The sequence below is a fragment of the Ambystoma mexicanum genome, chromosome 11 (assembly GCF_040938575.1).
Source record: "Ambystoma mexicanum isolate Mex_15411 chromosome 11, UKY_AmexF1_1, whole genome shotgun sequence".
In the NCBI taxonomy this organism is placed as follows: domain Eukaryota; kingdom Metazoa; phylum Chordata; class Amphibia; order Caudata; family Ambystomatidae; genus Ambystoma; species Ambystoma mexicanum.
Window position 1 is genome coordinate 600,910,842 of NC_090934.1, and position 19,338 is coordinate 600,930,179.

Genomic DNA, 19,338 nt, shown 5'->3' on the forward strand with positions numbered 1-19,338 from the left:
GCTCTGCCAAGATCCACCTTTATTCCCAATTTTTCTGTCGTCCTACAACAAGAACGCAAGTCCTTTCTGGCTGCCAAAAAGCAGCTCTGAGACCTGGGGGTCAAATATTCTATGCTACACCCGGCCAAACTCCGGTTTGAACACGCTGGGAAGGTTTATTTCTTCACCATTCCTGAGGAGGCCTTGAAGTTCTTAGAAGATAAGTTCCCTGGATAGATACTGTGGGACTGACCCACTGGTCTGCGATTACACTGAGTGCCCTGTGAGGGTTCCATGTGTTCGAATTGCTGCAAAAATGGCCGTGGACACAAAATATTGCGGCAAAAATGCTGTGGTTTGGATGCCACAATCCATATAAAGGATGCAGGGGACAGCCCCGCAACCCCTGGACCCATTATACCATTTAAGGGCACTGGGGGACACCCCCACAACTCCCACTCCCCTTAAATGGTGTAATGGGGTACACCTTTAACGGGTCAAACTACGGCATTTCTGCCTGGACAAAAGTTAAAAAATTGCTTGATTTACGGGCCGGGAGGTGGGCCGAACCTTATTTATGTTTTCTTCATGCAAAGAAATGCCTGCTTCTGGCTCAGGCCAGGCTCAGGTTGCCATACACTTACTGACTAAATGGCGGATGAAGGGCTTCTATTTATTAGCTGGAATGTCAGATGGTTGGGTAATCCTGTAAAGATGCGTGAACTCCAATTGTATGTTGAACACCACAATGCATGTGTACTATTCCTACAGGAGACGCACGGGCTGGCTATGGACTGTGACAGGTTTGCTAAGATTTGGGGTGCACAGCACTACTACACTACCTACTCCACCCAGAGCTGTGGAGTAATGACCCTTCTACATAAGTCTCTCAGATACGCGCATAATATGGCACACGTAGACCCTCTAGGTTGATACGTCCTGCTGCATGGCATACTGATGGGGTGGGAAGTGGTGCTTCTGAATATATTCGGACCTAACATCAATGATCTGGAATTTTACTCTCAGCTGGCTGACCTACTAGCCCAATATCCCCTAGTTCAAACTTAATAAATCCTGTTGGGAGAAGACGGGAAGGAATACTATACATCTGCTACTATCATGTGCCATATGAGGGAAAGTACCTGTCTGGTACCATGCTGAAGAAAACCAATGTAATAATAATGAGTACCAGTCCTACACAGAAGAAGGAATTTAACGTTACGCAGGGGTAGCCACATCACTACATCATAAGCATTGAAGGAGGAAACTCTGGGACGAGAGAAGCCTGGGAAGTTCAAAACTGCGGTGGCAGCGGAACGAGCAAAGCTGAGAAGGTGACACGGCTTCCTATGAGCAAGGAAAGCTTATGCCTAATGGTGCCTGAGCTGCAAAAAAGAGGCGAAATGTCCTTGGAAGCCAACCAAGTGAGCCCTGGCCGTGAAGAAGAGGTGTCCAGACCGGACAAGCCGAGAGAGCACTGGGGAACGCTCCCAAGGCAGAGAAGCCAAACATGAAGTGACGCCACAGAGTGTGTCAAGGAGAGAGGAAGAGAATACTGAAATTGCCAACCTGGCCCTGGGAGAAACATTTGTGAGACAGACTACCAACCCGGTGATGCAGTCTCATGGTCATTAAGGTAATGGGAAGAGCAGGAGACCTGGGGAGGGTAGCGAGTATAACGAGTATGATACTGGATGAAGAAATGTTACACGCTGAAGGCCAATTATGCACACAAGACCCTCAGCTAAATTATAAAATGGCTCTTTACGGCCCTTTATTCTCAGATCAGCATACATAAATGAATAAATAATGAATGAATACATGATTACTAGACATATAAGGAATGGAAAGAGTTTAAAAATACTTCACTGTTGAAGCCACAGCCAAAGAAATCCTCATCTTCTGCACTGAATAGCACCAAAATCAGGTAGGCAGAGAGATTCCCACATCAACAGGAAAATGGAGGCACAGCTTCCACCCTTCCACAGATGTTTTCTGCCTAACTGCTGTTGTGCCCTAAATTTTAAGCCTCCCACAAATGCGTGGTGACATTTTCCAGAACTTTCTGACTTTCAAGGTTTACCTGTTGCCTGTTCCCATGTGCCCCCAGCCGGAGTGACCCATGATAACCTCAAGAGGCAAACCTTTCCCTTTCTCAAAGAAGAGAGAAAAATAGCATAACTTTCCTTTGGCTTTACAACGTTATCAGGCACCAGCTGGCACCTTCTTCAAAACAGTCTTTGAAGCAATGCAGAAGCAAGAAAACATGTTTGCCAGTGGCATGCTGGCCGCATAGAAATAATAAGAGCCACGTTACAGGTTCACATCAAAATGCAGATTTCGCTGAAGCCTGAAGTCAATGTGCAGACTTCACTGTGGTTTGAAGAGCATTTCCGTTGCGACTCTGGGTGCACACAGAATGCACTGCACACAGACACCATGTTTTTTAGTCAAAAATCATTACAGATACTCATCTCTGTAAGATGTGAAATACGCAGGAGAGTGAGATTCACTACTGATTCACTACTGAACCAATCCTACTCGTCCCACTGAGAGAGAAACTAATCAGAAGAGCGAGAATCATTACTGGGCACATCCTACTCGTCCCAGTGGGAGGCCAAATACCCAGAAGAGTGAGAACTGGGATCATTCTCCCTTCAGTGAAAACCCCAGTGATAACAGAGTTGAGAACTGTGACCATAAGAAGGTTGCTTATAATTCTCAAGATAGGAGGTTGGTATTAGAGAAAGACTCAAGTATATGTAAGAAAGACAGATTGAAAGAACCTCCAGGAAAAGGAGTACCTGTAAAGAGGATCTTGAAAAGCCAGGAGAAGGGGAAGCCAGGGAGTTGGACTGGTCGCCTAAGTGAAATGGATGAACTGTTTAAGTTGATCGACAAGAACTATCTAAAGATCTTACATTGAGAAGAATTTGCTGAGAAAGCAGCCCCAGGAGAAGGGAATCATTCTCCTGGACTTTAGTTGGTTTGCATTAGTTGTAGGGTCAGAGTAGCTTACTTTTGTACGGAGGACAGACTATTAATTGGCCTTCACAACTGACGACAAGCACCCTAGTTAATTGTGTTGGTTAGGGAAACCATATTTTAGGGAATGTGATGCATTTTTCTTATGATTTGAATAAAACCTTGTTGAAGATGGAAAAATATAGCTAAGATTTGGGGTGCACAGCACTACTACACTACCTACTCCACCCAGAGCTGTGGAGTAATGACCCTTCTACATAAGTCTCTCAGATACGCGCATAATATGGCACACGTAGACCCTCTAGGTTGATACGTCCTGCTGCATGGCATACTGATGGGGTGGGAAGTGGTGCTTCTGAATATATTCGGACCTAACATCAATGATCTGGAATTTTACTCTCAGCTGGCTGACCTACTAGCCCAATATCCCCTAGTTCAAACTTAATAAATCCTGTTGGGAGAAGACGGGAAGGAATACTATACATCTGCTACTATCATGTGCCATATGAGGGAAAGTACCTGTCTGGTACCATGCTGAAGAAAACCAATGTAATAATAATGAGTACCAGTCCTACACAGAAGAAGGAATTTAACGTTACGCAGGGGTAGCCACATCACTACATCATAAGCATTGAAGGAGGAAACTCTGGGACGAGAGAAGCCTGGGAAGTTCAAAACTGCGGTGGCAGCGGAACGAGCAAAGCTGAGAAGGTGACACGGCTTCCTATGAGCAAGGAAAGCTTATGCCTAATGGTGCCTGAGCTGCAAAAAAGAGGCGAAATGTCCTTGGAAGCCAACCAAGTGAGCCCTGGCCGTGAAGAAGAGGTGTCCAGACCGGACAAGCCGAGAGAGCACTGGGGAACGCTCCCAAGGCAGAGAAGCCAAACATGAAGTGACGCCACAGAGTGTGTCAAGGAGAGAGGAAGAGAATACTGAAATTGCCAACCTGGCCCTGGGAGAAACATTTGTGAGACAGACTACCAACCCGGTGATGCAGTCTCATGGTCATTAAGGTAATGGGAAGAGCAGGAGACCTGGGGAGGGTAGCGAGTATAACGAGTATGATACTGGATGAAGAAATGTTACACGCTGAAGGCCAATTATGCACACAAGACCCTCAGCTAAATTATAAAATGGCTCTTTACGGCCCTTTATTCTCAGATCAGCATACATAAATGAATAAATAATGAATGAATACATGATTACTAGACATATAAGGAATGGAAAGAGTTTAAAAATACTTCACTGTTGAAGCCACAGCCAAAGAAATCCTCATCTTCTGCACTGAATAGCACCAAAATCAGGTAGGCAGAGAGATTCCCACATCAACAGGAAAATGGAGGCACAGCTTCCACCCTTCCACAGATGTTTTCTGCCTAACTGCTGTTGTGCCCTAAATTTTAAGCCTCCCACAAATGCGTGGTGACATTTTCCAGAACTTTCTGACTTTCAAGGTTTACCTGTTGCCTGTTCCCATGTGCCCCCAGCCGGAGTGACCCATGATAACCTCAAGAGGCAAACCTTTCCCTTTCTCAAAGAAGAGAGAAAAATAGCATAACTTTCCTTTGGCTTTACAACGTTATCAGGCACCAGCTGGCACCTTCTTCAAAACAGTCTTTGAAGCAATGCAGAAGCAAGAAAACATGTTTGCCAGTGGCATGCTGGCCGCATAGAAATAATAAGAGCCACGTTACAGGTTCACATCAAAATGCAGATTTCGCTGAAGCCTGAAGTCAATGTGCAGACTTCACTGTGGTTTGAAGAGCATTTCCGTTGCGACTCTGGGTGCACACAGAATGCACTGCACACAGACACCATGTTTTTTAGTCAAAAATCATTACAGATACTCATCTCTGTAAGATGTGAAATACGCAGGAGAGTGAGATTCACTACTGATTCACTACTGAACCAATCCTACTCGTCCCACTGAGAGAGAAACTAATCAGAAGAGCGAGAATCATTACTGGGCACATCCTACTCGTCCCAGTGGGAGGCCAAATACCCAGAAGAGTGAGAACTGGGATCATTCTCCCTTCAGTGAAAACCCCAGTGATAACAGAGTTGAGAACTGTGACCATAAGAAGGTTGCTTATAATTCTCAAGATAGGAGGTTGGTATTAGAGAAAGACTCAAGTATATGTAAGAAAGACAGATTGAAAGAACCTCCAGGAAAAGGAGTACCTGTAAAGAGGATCTTGAAAAGCCAGGAGAAGGGGAAGCCAGGGAGTTGGACTGGTCGCCTAAGTGAAATGGATGAACTGTTTAAGTTGATCGACAAGAACTATCTAAAGATCTTACATTGAGAAGAATTTGCTGAGAAAGCAGCCCCAGGAGAAGGGAATCATTCTCCTGGACTTTAGTTGGTTTGCATTAGTTGTAGGGTCAGAGTAGCTTACTTTTGTACGGAGGACAGACTATTAATTGGCCTTCACAACTGACGACAAGCACCCTAGTTAATTGTGTTGGTTAGGGAAACCATATTTTAGGGAATGTGATGCATTTTTCTTATGATTTGAATAAAACCTTGTTGAAGATGGAAAAATATAGCCTGTCTCCTTCTGACCTGCCACACAATATAAAGTTCCTCTTAGGCGGGCTTACTACACTTTGCCTGACATATAATGGACTACCGCAACCCTTGTGGTCTTCCTTTTACAGTGATTATATTGACTACAATTAGTTTGTGGTCATTGTGAAAAACCAAAGGGTCTTTCACAACCTATTCCCCGGGGATCCTGTACTCAGGTGGCCAGGGAAAGGCCATCGCTTTTGGATCCTGACCCTGGGGATAGACAAGCGAGGGAGGATCCCCTGGGTAGCGGGCTCTTGGGAGTGGGGGAGAAACGCCCAATGGTGAGACATGGGATCCCCCTTTTTCCACAACCCATCTAACCTCTATCCCGGTGTATTTAGAGAGATTACCTACCCTGACTTGCATTTGCCCGGTCCCTGTAATGAGGCCAGGCAGAGTCAGACACGTAGCTTTAACAATTTACACTTGCCACTTATTATCACTCCCTGTGAAAATAGAAGGTGGTGTGCACAGGCACAGTTTGAGCGAGGCTCGGTACGAGAAGGAACAGATCTTCAAAGGCTGATGTGGACCGGACAGTGGAAGCTGGAAGGTCAGTGTGCTGATCTACAGTTGAGAGGATCAAGAGAAGGCCAGGCAAGATTGCCATGCTTTCGGGAAGCCATGAGAGTTCAAAACTTAAAGCTGGGCGAGCGGAGGAAAGAAACCTTCAGATTGCCGGGAAGCGGCCAGCGACCCTCCCGGGTGAACGGCCGCATTGTGGAGGAGCAGAGGAGGCTTTGGTAAATGGCCTTCAGCTGCGATAAAAGATGAGACATTCTATTAACATGGCTAGTGAGTTAGCAAGGGGAACAAAAGACTGGTTGATGTTAAAGAGAAAGTGACAGTAATTTTGCAAGTTGAAGGTTGTGCGTGTGCCCATAAAATGCTAACGAAGAGAACCATTGGTAAAAGAGAAGGATACGAAGTAGCATAGTGGTCCTGCAAGGTGAAATCGCACATTCGAAAGTCTCTGTGAAATGTGATGAATTGTGAAAGATATTACAACTGAGATCAAAGCAAAGAAAGTTGAACAAGTGCAAAGCTTGAAATATGTGAATATTCCAAGGGGGCAAGATTGAAATATGTGAACTGTGAATATGCCAAGAAGGCAAAAGCTAAATATTGGAACTGTTGAAAAAGGCACGTGAAGGAGAATAAGAACTAAAAGTACCAAGAGGCATTGAACTCCATATCTGCCTCTGAGTTTGATGCATTGCATTCAACTGAGCAGACAAAGTTTTCAGCAGTAGCCGAATAGCTGGAAACGATTTGGCTGGAGCTGAATAGCTTTTTTCCAGCAGGAATTTGGACGAATACTTACTCAAAGCTAGAGTTCAGTACACCCCTATTTTAAAAGCTCAGAAAAAAAGACATTTGCCATATGGTTCATGCCTAAACTAAACCTCATGGAAAAGGAAAGTTGAAAATGGAGAAAATCTGGAGGAAAAGCAACTTGCGAACAGGCGAGCTTGCCTTCCACCAAAAGCTACATTGATGCAGGACTGAACTTGTCAAAGCATGAAAGCACACTACTCTGTACACATTCAGCACATGTCATCCAAGAATTCAAAGACCCAGTAGTCTCCAACACTATCCCAACACCGACTCAAGAACTCTGCAACCATATTGCTACTCACTTTGGCAAAAAGAGCTTATCTGTTAGGGAGTTTTACAAATATACACCACCTGGTAAGACTTTAGAAGACTCACACTTGGGACAAAGGGCTCCAACTCTTAATACAGGCCTAAACCACACAAGTATGTTGGTGGCAGTGTCTGAGCAGCCAGGCTGATCTTACAAGAGAGAAAGGGCTGTAGGTGGTACATGGAACTTAAGAGTATGCACATAGGCCAATAATACAATACAATAATGGCAAAGTTAAAAGCTAAGTACGATAACACACAATAAGTAACTTTTGAAAAACCAATGCATTGTTCACAGTAAGTAAACCACTTTGTAATACATTTAGAATGGCAGTATACAATTCAAGGTAAGTACGACGTTTGTAATCACTTTTCAGAATATCTGTTTCAGGTAACAATTAAACAAACCCAACAGAAGGTAATTACTTTGCAATAACTTCACAGGGGTCTAACACTTCAGAAGTCCATCCCTATTTCGTTACGAGTGTCTCTGGGTCAAATTGGAGTGCAAAACCGGTAAAGTACAGCTGTAGAAAGTCCACAGTTTCCAAAGGAAATCTTCATTATTAAGTAAGCAACCATTTTTGTTGGAAAAAGTGTAAGGGACATCAGAGAAGTCTCCCTGTGGATTCACAGGCATTAGGCCTGGGCGAACGTGTATGGGCAAACTCCCAAACACACGAATCAGCACTCCGGCAACGCAATTCAGAAGCAAAGCAACTCTAGGTAACGTCTGCCAGGAGTCTCACAATAACTTAGGAGTGAAGAAGAGGTTGCAGCCCAGTTCCCCCACGAAGCAGCAACAGCAGACCCGGTCACTGGATTCTCGGTCAAGCAGACGAAAGAAGGGACACTGGAGGGGATCTTGCATCAGCAGTTGAGTGAAGAAGCTTCCAGCAAACGATTCATCTCAGTTCTGTGATTTTGGCACCTTTTCGGAAGCAGCAGTGAAGAACGATTATCGCCCGGCTGATTTGTCTAGCTTTCTTGCTCCAGGACTCTGGGGAGGGGGTCTCCTAGGAGTGAAATCTTACCTCTGGAGGTCTGGAAGGAATCCATCAAAGTTTCGGGAGGATTCGATCTGTGGAAGATGATGCACTGCACAGTGGCCACAGGTTTGCAGCCTGTGAAGGTCACAGCTCGTCGTGGGATGGCTTGAATTGCTGTTTGTTTCCAGACTGATTGGTCCCACTGGTCTAAAGGGGAGAGTCGTCCTCTTCAGAGTTATCCTGACTCTTGGAAGAAGGGGTCGTAGAGCAGCGATTACACCAAAGGCACCTCCGGTCGGCTGCAGACATCTCTCCTCTTTGTCGGTTCTTCTGTTCCAGGGGTTAGCTGGTCTTCAGCCTCAGATCCATGCCTTTTGTGCAGGAACCCAGCCAATCTGCACCCAGGCACCATTCAATGTCTGGGTGGTGGCTGTCCTTCTAGAACAGCCAGCCCTCCCATTTGGATTAGGTTCCAGGCAGGCACACCAGAAGACAAAGAACAGTGCAGTTTCGGAGGCGTTCCCGGTTTTCTGTCCCCAGACACACGGGAGACTTGGTGGGCTTCCCAAAATATTCCCGCAGAAGACAAAAGTCAAACCGGGACCTCTTCCCATCCAGCACGACAGAAGGACGAAGAAGGGACAAGCAAACAAGAAATGGTGAAAAAAGAATACCATCACCATTTTGGATCAATTGTGACCCTTCTATGCACTACCGTGGCTGTGAACACAGCCTGCCGGTGTACATCACACAAAAGTCGGTAGAACATGTACACGGCGACCAGCCATTCAGGTATGCTAGTCAATTTATCAGAAATGTTACAGGGGCTACAGTGTAACTCCTCAGCACTCCACATACGGTGGGGTTTGCTCATCTCACAATATAAAATGTAGAGAGGCTAAATATTTTCTCTACCATTGAGAACATTTGTTTTGCAAGGCTAAGTAAAGGACTTTAACAGAAATGTTACAGAACCAGTGAAAAGGGAATACTAGGTAACCCAGCAGCCCTCCACATAAGGTGGTGTGTGCTTATCTCGCAATGGGGATTGCAAAAAGGATAAAAAGTATCCTTCCTCCCTTGGGAACATTGGTTCACACCAGGTAAATCAGAGAAAATACAAAGGGGAAGCTTGAGAGGCTTCCCAGCAACACTGCACACGAATGCTCTGTCCTGCAATAATACAATGTAGAAGCCCTAAAATATATAGGAAAGTATAATTCCAAAAATAAACTATTGAGAGACATGAAAATGACTCCCATAGATAGAGTAAAGGGTGCGTGGGGCAAAAGGTTACCACTCACTCAGGAACATAGAAAAATAATACAAAAGTCCAGCAAAAAGTGCTGGGGGTCTCACAGGTGAGGGAGATTTAGCATAAATATTAAAACCTAACCGTATTAAAATTATTTTGCACCATATATAATCTTATTTTTAAATTTGTGATTAGCATGTCAACATATTTAGACTGGTGCGCGATTAAGTGTGTTCACCTATTTTTTAACAGTATCAGGTAATATTATCCCCATATATATGGTCGCCGTAAATAATATCGCCGGGAAAAGGTCGCAGCGATATTATAATGGGTGACCATATATATGGGGACAGGGGAAAAAAATGTTTAAAAAATAAAAGTTTGGGGGTTGCGGGGGTGTCCTCCGCATGTTCCATGCAATAATGTCGCCACAAAAAACGGCAATTTTTCGGCGATAATTTTGCATGGTGAGATTTTTGTGGCGACATTATTACATGGCACCTTTTTAACATGCTGACTCAGCCACAAATGCCTATTCCTGTTCAACTTGTACTGTTGTTGTCAGTGAAATTAAAACATATTGAGTCGTATGAATTCCCTGCTTCACGCTGATGTGTCATTTTCTCCCATGTGTGCAGGTCCCCGGCTGTTCCTTTCCTGCCCAATAGATGTGGATGGCTCCAGGGTCTGGTTTACCGACTTGTGGAACTACTCCATAATCCCATATCTTTTGGAGGCTGTGCGTGAAGGCCTGCAGGTAGGAGCGGCTAGCATGACTTGAATGCATATGAAACGCTCATAGATCATGTGGTCTGTGGCTTGGGACATGGTGCCCTCGGCTTTGGACCGGCTATTCAGACCTGTGTATAGGCCTCCTTGCTAAGATGTTGTTTTGTTATTTTTAATGGAACTTGTTTGTTTTTAAGAGTTGTATATTTGATTACTACTTGTGTTGGTTCTGTGTGTTTTTGCCGCAGCCGCTTTGCCTTTTCTGCACTTTCTGTGCAGTTTTCTCTGTGGTCCTTTTTGCTAAAATAAATTATAATAATGGGGGAATCTCCCTCCTCTAACCCACCTCCTCACACTGCAACACACACACACACACGTGTATATATATTTCTGATGTTTGTTAATCTGCTTAGAATCACATGCTGTGCATAGGTCCGACATCCAGTGGTCACTGCGGAGTATTGCATTTTGTTTTTTGTAGTCGAAAAGGGTGTATATATATATATATATATATATTTCTGATCTTTGTTAATCTGCTTAGAATCACATGCTGTGCATAGGTCCGACATCCAGTGGTCACTGCGGAGTATTGCATTTTGTTTTTCGTAGTCGAAAAGGGGACGTCGACAAGGCGTGTCTGTAACACTATCCCTATAGTGACGTGCGTTGTACCCATAATCCCTCATGCGTCGAGGTCCCTCAGATTGTTTTTTTCCGCCCAGCTTATGGTCGCCTTACGCGGAGCTCCTAGAGAGACATTGCTAAACACTTACTACGGACCTCGGTCCTTTATATATACTTATTGTTAAAGATCCCTCCCCTTGACGTTAGCTTTGAAGCTGTTTCTCCGCCGAGCAAGTTTTCGACGGAGGGGAAGAGACGGAGGAGATCCTTCGGCGCTGCCGAACACGTGGCCAGGCCTCGCCGGCCAACATACAGTAGGGAGAGTGGGGGTTCGAACTTTTCTCTTCTCGTCGAGAATGTCTTTCTTTCTCCCCTATCTTTCCCTTGGGGTTGTTATCACCAGTTTTTATTGCCTCAGCTATGGAGAGGACACCTTTTAAGTTTTGCCCACGCTGTAGGGGCAAATACACTTGGAAGGACAAACACAAGCTCTGTAATCGTTGCTTGCCCCTCGATCATAAAGAGGACAGCTGCGCGGCCTGTAAGCTCTTGAAACCAAGAACTCTTAAAGAACGGAAAGTTAAGAGGTGGGCGGACTACGCTATGTCGAAGTCAGTTTCCTCACCCGCCGCCGCTGTTACAGAAAGTGACGAGGAGGGTGATAACTCGACGTCCGTTACGGAAGTCATTAACCCCCAGAAGGAGCGCTCGCGCTCCTCGACGTCCGTCCCCGGCCCCGACGGGCTCGGCTCACGCCCTGCTTATGGGGATGAACACCCCGGCGACAAGGACGCACACAGACCCCATAGGCCTAAGCACACAACCCACGGCTCTTCTTTGTCGAGGACGAAGGATCCATCAGCGCCGAAGGGGACGCAGGGCACTCCGGCGTCTACCTCAGACCGTAAGGGTCTCAAGCCCCACCCGCAAACGCAGCCGCGACCAGCGATTGGGCTTTCATCTAACACGGGCGCTACCTCAAAAACATCCGACGTAACGCTCCATAGAGCGGCCGTCGAGAAACAACGCGTAACGCAGGCAACGTCGACTCCAGAACCCTCTACTGACGAACTTGTTGTCGAGAGCCTGGCAAGAATTTTTTCCGAGGACAAACGTAAGCGGACGACGAAACAGACGTCGAATACCGCACCAAAAGATATAGAAACGCCGAAAAAGCACAAAAGTAGCCAGGAACTACCCCCTTCATCTAAGGGCACTTCTGAACTACCGGAGGGCTTTTCTGAGGGCGACGGAAACCTTTCGTCGACGTTGTGGGAGCGTTCTAAGCGTTTTGAAGGTGAAAACACTGATTTCCCCCCTCTAGACTATTCAGGGGTTCCCCATGAGACCCTTGAAAGACTCCATTTTTGTATGGAAAAAATGGAAAGGTTTTTGGGTAGCCAAAACCCACCCACACCCAAAAGACCAAGAGAATGGACCCAGGATGACCCTAGGGTCAAGATTCCTTGGCTGTTTCACCCTTCTACAGACGCATATGACCTCACTGAAGAGGAGCAATATCTCCAGGAAGATGAGTGTTTGGGTGGAGAGGAAGAACATGAGGAAGAGAGGTTTGAAGAAGACCCTTACACTAGTGCAGGAGCTTTTGAAGAGGATACAGCTACTTCACAGCCCTGGCACTCCCCATCAGTGCAGCCTTGGCAATCCCCATCAGTGCACTCAGACCCTGATGTCTTTCAGCCTTCTCCTCCCAAGGACTCACCTATTGGAAACACCTCCCCCATAGATGACCAACCTTCACTTAATGCACTGTTGCGCAAGGCAGCAGCGCATTTTGAAATAGACACAGGGGAGACTCTTCCGGACATAGACTTTGTAGAAAGAGTTATTAAAGAAAAAGCCCCGGTCAGTCAGTCAGTCTATTCCGCTCCTGGCTTCTATAAGGAGAAGAATAACTCCTTCCCTTTCCAATCCGGCCTTAGTCAGAGGGGTCAACCCTCGGATAGAAAAGCTCTTCAGCCCTTCGTCCTCTGACCCTTTGTACATCAGGGGACATTCTATTCCGGACTCCCTTGTAGTGACTAATACAAGAAAAAGAGCGGGGGTACCACTATCTACTAGTGAGGCACCACCTGACAAAGAGGGCAAGAAGCTCTATGCACTTGGGAAGAGAATCACGACCTCCGCCGCCTTCTCTACCAGGATTGCAAATAACAATTCCCTACTAGCTAGCTACGCAGATGCACAGTGGAGCAAGCTGCGCAGCGAAGCAGAGGACGCACCAGAACCCCTGCGTTCACGCCTGCTGGCTATAATATCAGAGGGAACTCTTGTAAACCAGGGCATCGTAAAGAACTCCTTAGATGCCGCAGAGACAGCTGGCCGTTCCCTGGTTCAGGGAATACTTCTCAAACGCCATGTCTGGTTGCGCAATTCGGGTTTTAAGCCGGAAACACAGGCTTCCCTGATAAATAAACCCATAGAACAAACACATCTGTTTGGAAAGGCAGTTGATGAGGCCCTAGAACATGCGAAGAAGGAGCTTGATACCATCAAGACTCTTGACCAAATTTCTAGGCCACCTAACAGACGCAGCTATGGCAATAGACGCTCCTTTCGTGGCCAACGCCAGCAACAAAGCCAACAGCAATTTTACTCTGCTACCAACTGGCCCTCTAACCAAAGCACCCAGTTCAGTCAAAGAGGCCAACGTCGTGGCAAAGGAAGAGGGCGCGGCTCCAGTCCCAAAGGCCCCACGCCCAATACCAACAAATGACCCGAAGATTCGGGTCCCCTCCCATGCATCACCGGTCGGGGGCCGGCTAACATCGTTCCTTTCAGCATGGGAGGGAATAACGTCAGACCGCTGGGTATTATCCACCATAGCCCACGGATACTGTATCGAATTCAACGGTTCCCGAAATACAGACCCCCACGGAACCAACGCATGACACCGGAACACCTCACTATTCTTCTTCAAGAAGTAGAAGAGCTACTGAAAAAAAGAAGCTATAGAGGCTGTCCCCCTATCTCAGGTAACAGAAGGTATTTATTCAGTGTACTTCCTTGTACCCAAAAAGGATTTAGCCATGCGCCCTGTATTAGATCTGCGTCCAGCGAACAAGTTTGTCAAACCCCAAAGGTTTTGTATGGTGACCTTGCAGGAAGTAATCCCACTGTTATCACAGGGGGATTACATGACAACACTAGACATGAAAGATGCATACTTTCATATTTTAATGTTGCCAGTGCACAGAAAATACCTCAGGTTCAGGATAGAGAACAAACACTACCAGTTCAGAGTACTACCCTTCGGGATAGCATCTGCACCAAGGGTATTTACGAAAGTACTGGCAGTGGCAGCGGCCCACCTGCGCAGGTTATCCATCCCGGTATACCCTTACCTCGACGACTGGCTAATAACAGGGGATTCTTACGAAACATGCTTCTCCAATACCCAAAAGACCGTAGACCTTTTGTCCCAACTGGGCTTCTCCATCAACGAAAAGAAGTCCAGCTTAGACCCCAGCCAAATCAAACAATTCCTAGGGGCTCTAATTCGAACAAGGGACGGCCTCGTCTTCCCCTCCAACGAGAGGGTCCAAAACATGCTGTTTCAGATCCCCTGTTATGTGGCAGGTCGAGAGGTGACGGTACGCAAAGCAATGCGCTTGCTAGGGATGATGGCGTCAGATATTTATTTGGTAACTCACGCGCGCTTGCACCCAATGCAAGAGTGGCTTTACAGCCAGTGGTGTCAGGCCAGCGGACAATGGGACGATCTAGTGGTGGTCTCGCAGGCCTTGGTTCTCTCGCTACGGTGGTGGACAAAGGAAAACCTGTTATTAGGGAAGACTTTTGCCACACCCGCAGTGGAAGCCACTCTAACCACAGACGCATCCCTTACAGGATGGGGGGCTCACCTATCCCATCAGACTGCTCACGGAGTGTAGACTCCGAGTTTAGCATCCAAGCATATAAACCTGCTGGAACTACTAGCGGTGTTCAAAGCACTGAAAGCCTTTCAGGAACACTTACAAGGAAAGACAGTGATGGTCCTCACAGACAGCACCACAGCCATGTACTACCTCAACAAGCAAGGGGGCACTTACTCTCCAGGACTGTCCAAGCTGTCCCAGAATATATGGAAGTGGGCTCTCAAACACAACATGTTCCTACTATCACAACATGTACCAGGGGAACTCAATCTGCTAGCAGACAAACTCAGCAGAGACTTCCCCCTGCCCAAAGAGTACGAATGGCAATTGCACGCAGACATCGTCTTAGACGTCTTCACGCAATGGGGTTTCCCGGAAATAGACCTGTTCGCAACCCTGGAGAAATCACAATGCCAAAGTTACGCCTCCAGGTACCCCCAAAACCAGTCCAAGGGGAACGGTCTGTCGATGCAATGGTCAGGGAAATTTGTTTACGCCTTTCCCCCGACTCCCCTCCTCAACAAAGTGGTGCACAAGATGCACCAAGAGCAGGTTACCATGATACTAGTGGCCCCAATGTGGGCCCGGCAGCCATGGTTCGCTCACTTGATGGAGATGTCCCTATCTCCCCAATGAAACTTCCCTGCCCGTACAACATGCTGTCACAAGACAAGGGCAGGACACTGCATCCATGCCCTCAGACCATGAACTTAGCAGCCTGGCTCCTGAGATCATAGAATTTGGACATTTACATCTCCCTCAAAGATGTATGGACATCCTCAGGGAAGCCAGAAAACCTAATACTCGCCACTGCTATTCTAGCAAGTGGAAAAGATTTGTCATCTGGTGTAGAAGTAAGAACATCAACCCGGTTGACTGCTCTGCCACTAACATTATTCTGTACTTGACCCATTTACTGGATTCAGGTCTAGTGTTTAATTCCATTAAAGTCCACCTAGCGGCACTTTCTGCATACACCACTTCCCAACTTAAAGTGTCGTGGTGGAAGATACCAGTTATCAAGGCCTTCATGGAAGGGGTAAAGAGAATACACCCCCAGATAGCTAACCCAGCTCCCGGATGGGACTTAAACGTGGTACTTTCCAGACTCATGGGCACTCCTTTCGAACCCATGCACAAGGCAACTCTTAAAAACCTCACTCTTAAGACTGCTTTCCTAATAGCTATCACCTCCATTAGGAGAGTAAGTGAACTACAGGCTCTTTCTGTACTAGACCCCTTCGTAACAGTTCACAAGGATAAGGTGGTTCTTCGCACACACCCAAGGTTTGCACCAAAATTCATCTCGAAATTTCATGTAAACCAATCTATAGAACTACCAACGTTCTTTCAAAACCCTTCCAGCTTGGGAGAAAAAAGTCTGCATACACTAGATGTACGCAGAGCTGTCATGTTCTACATGGAAAGAACCAGAACACTGAGAAAGACTAATCAGTTCTTTGTCTCGGTGGCAGCAGGAAGAGAAGGAGATGCAGTCTCTAAGTCCACTATATCTAGATGGATTGTACAATGCATCACTCTCTGTTACACTCTTGCTAGGAGAGAACTACCCTTCAAGCCAAGAGCACATTCCACTCGAGGCACTGGGGCTTCCATAGCATTCATTGCAAATGTTCCCCTTGAGTCCATCTGCAAAGCGGCTACCTGGAGTTCTGTGCATACCTTTACAAAACACTACTGTCTAGATGCACACTCTAAATCTGACTCCCAGGTGGGACAGGCAGTATTAAGACATCTTTTCTCTACTGTTCCTTCTCATAACCCACCGCCAACTCCGGGTACTGCTCGCTAGTCTATGCACAGCATGTGATTCTAAGCAGATTAACAAACATCAGAAGACAATGCATTACTTACCGTAAAAGCATTTCTGATGGTTGTATCTGCTTAGATTCACATGCGCCCACCCTTCCTCCCCTCTCGGATGGAAGGAACATAGACATCCTTTCCTATATTTCTCTCTTTTCTGTACTCACTCACGTATAGAAGGCTCCCTCAGGGCAGAAAAATACAAACAGAGGGACCTCGACGCGTGAGGGATTGTGGGTACAATGCACGTCACTATAGGGATAGTGTTACAGACACGCCTTGTCGACGTCCCCTTTTCGACTACGAAAAACAAAATGCAATACTCTGCAGTGACCACTGGATGTCGGTGTATATATATATATAATTTTAATTCTGCCCAAACTACTGCAGTGAAAACTGCATGTTTAAAATGCGAACGTGTAAAGTGGCTACAGCATACGCTTGTTTTATTTGTATTGTGTGTACGAGTTGTTCAATGGTTGATGTGTTATGAGTTTTACGAACTGGTTCCAGAATTAAGCAGCATTTTTTCTTTTTTTATTGTGCATTTAGTTTAATACAAAACTTTAAGCACATCGATCAAATAAAAAAGAAAAATTATACGCAAAATATATTATTACATATTTAAAAAATGAATAAGTGAAATTTAAAGTATTAATAGAATGGGACAATTGACAATAGAGTTATTAATAACACAACAATCACGTGTATCCTACAGAGGAATCATTTCAAAACTACCCGCAATATAGATACTGTTGCAATTAGTGCTTTCGAACCTTCTGCAGAACTTTCCTCTATATATTGTATGCAGCTGACACTACAACCAATCAGCTGCATTGAATGATGTTGTGTCTGTGTGGGGAGGCTGCAGTCTGCGTGCGAGAAGGCAGCCTGAACCTAAATCTATGCCCAGCGGGTTCAACAGAAGAGAGCAATGGGCAAGGCCAGTGGGTGTGGGCCGGCGTGCGTGTGGCACAACGGGTTTAAAGGGAAGTTCAAGCACCAGCAAGGCCGAAAGGAAAACTGGAACAGATGTGGGCCATCGCCCGTTCAATGCATCTAGTTGGGAGTACACTACAGCTGTAAAGGAGATGGTCCAACACTGAGGTGGAAGAGCTCTACATGTGTGACAGTGCCTGGGTGTGGTGTTTTAAAAGTGCGGCATATGCGTGCGTTTTCCTGAGAGGAAACATGACTTTGTATTGGCAGAGTAGAAAAGGAGTTTATAGCTTGTCTGTGCTTCAGGCTGTAATTTAATTTGACCTGTAAGCCTTGATTGGAGATGCGGAAACCTCTGTGTTGTGATATCGAAGACCAATAGAAATGGGTGCAATGGAATGTTGAGATTCTCGCTGAAGGTTTGTTGCAGTGAACTCACTCGCCATGACAGTGTTTATTTGCCATGTTTCCCTGCAGCTATACGGAAGGCGGGCGCCATGGGAAGACCCAGCAAAATGGGTGATGGACACCTACCCGTGGTCAACCCCGCTGCAGCACCACGAGTGGCCGCCCTTACTGCAACTCCGACCGGAAGATGTGGGGTTTGACGGGTACTCGGTGCCACGCGAAGGGACATCGAGCAAGCAAGCGCCCCCAAGTGACGTGGAAGGGGATCCTCTGGTCAGTTGGAAGGAGTAGCTCTGATCTGTGGTTTGCACTATTAAGAAATGTTGGCAAAATATAATGGGTTAAAGATAAATGCACACCAATCACTATAAAATGGGAATCGCAAGACATCACGTAAATTAAGCCACTAAAAGAACTCCAAATATATACTCCAAAAACATAAGCACATAAAGCGTATTTATTATAAAGTGAAACATATTCAATTACGAATAAGGTCTCCCAGCACCAAACTCCAGATCGCGTGAAATCGACTACCAATGTGCTGCACCTGTGCATAGGTATAAAACATGAGTAGGGAGAATTGGCTGGGTGTGCCATATATGACAGACATAGAGGGAAGTAGGGGTCATAAAGTGGCTTGAGTTAGTGACCTCCAAATTCTCCCAAGCGTGCACTGATAATCATCCATTAAGTATAAGATTCGATGGACAACCACATATCTCTTTCAACAATGGTGTAACGTCATTTAACTATCAATATAATTTGTTCATATTATAATGGGTTTTTTATAAATCCACGGACCCGGGATTCGAACCTGTGTTGGTCTGCATAGACTTGTTTCCAAGATGAGCGTGTTGACACTGAGGTGTACTACCTGTGGCAACTATGAAAAAGAGCCGCGTTTGGTAGGGGCTATCTTCCTTCAACTCTGTGAAATCAGCTTGAATTGAGATGCCTTTATTGTAAAGGGCATTTGAGGTTTCATATTCATTTTCTGCGTTACATGTAAAGGGAGACCCCCATGGGGGCAGCAACAAGCCCTCGTCCCCAGGTGGCCCTGCCTACAAGCTGTATTTTAGCACCTAACTAAATATGGTGCAACCCTCTGAACAGGCTGCTTGATGTATAGCGCACTACATAAACAAATCTCTCTAGTTGCTTGAATCATGAGTGTTCCAACTACCCAGATCAATGGTACGCATGTCACCCACATGGTATGGGCTGTATAAGGTCGACTCTTCCCGGTTGATATTCTAACCTGTGACCATCGGGCCATCTACACACTGCGCTTCCTCATGTTACTCACATTGCCAGCTGAAGTGTCCCATGCTACCCCCATTGTGCACAGAACCCCCACCCCCCCCCCCCCCCCCCCCCAAGTATAGCCCCATGCAGTTTATGGACCCCAGCATTGCAAATTCACTGTCCTGTCTGCAGCATGGGTCACGCACGCATGATCTGGGTGAAGGTCCCACAGTGCTGCGT

At 46.1% G+C, this 19,338-nt stretch overlaps 1 protein-coding gene across 9 annotated transcripts in view; it reads left to right on the top strand.

Moving 5' to 3' along the window:
• The window catches only part of NAV2 (neuron navigator 2), a 972,027-nt gene that overhangs the window by 937,345 nt on the left and 15,344 nt on the right, over positions 1-19,338 (top strand). For all 9 annotated transcript variants that reach the window (XM_069623466.1, XM_069623467.1, XM_069623469.1 and 6 more), the window contains 2 exons: positions 10,066-10,184; positions 17,923-18,126. In XM_069623466.1, coding sequence (XP_069479567.1) covers positions 10,066-10,184; positions 17,923-18,126 — 323 coding nt within the window. The remainder of the gene's footprint in view (positions 1-10,065; positions 10,185-17,922; positions 18,127-19,338) is intronic.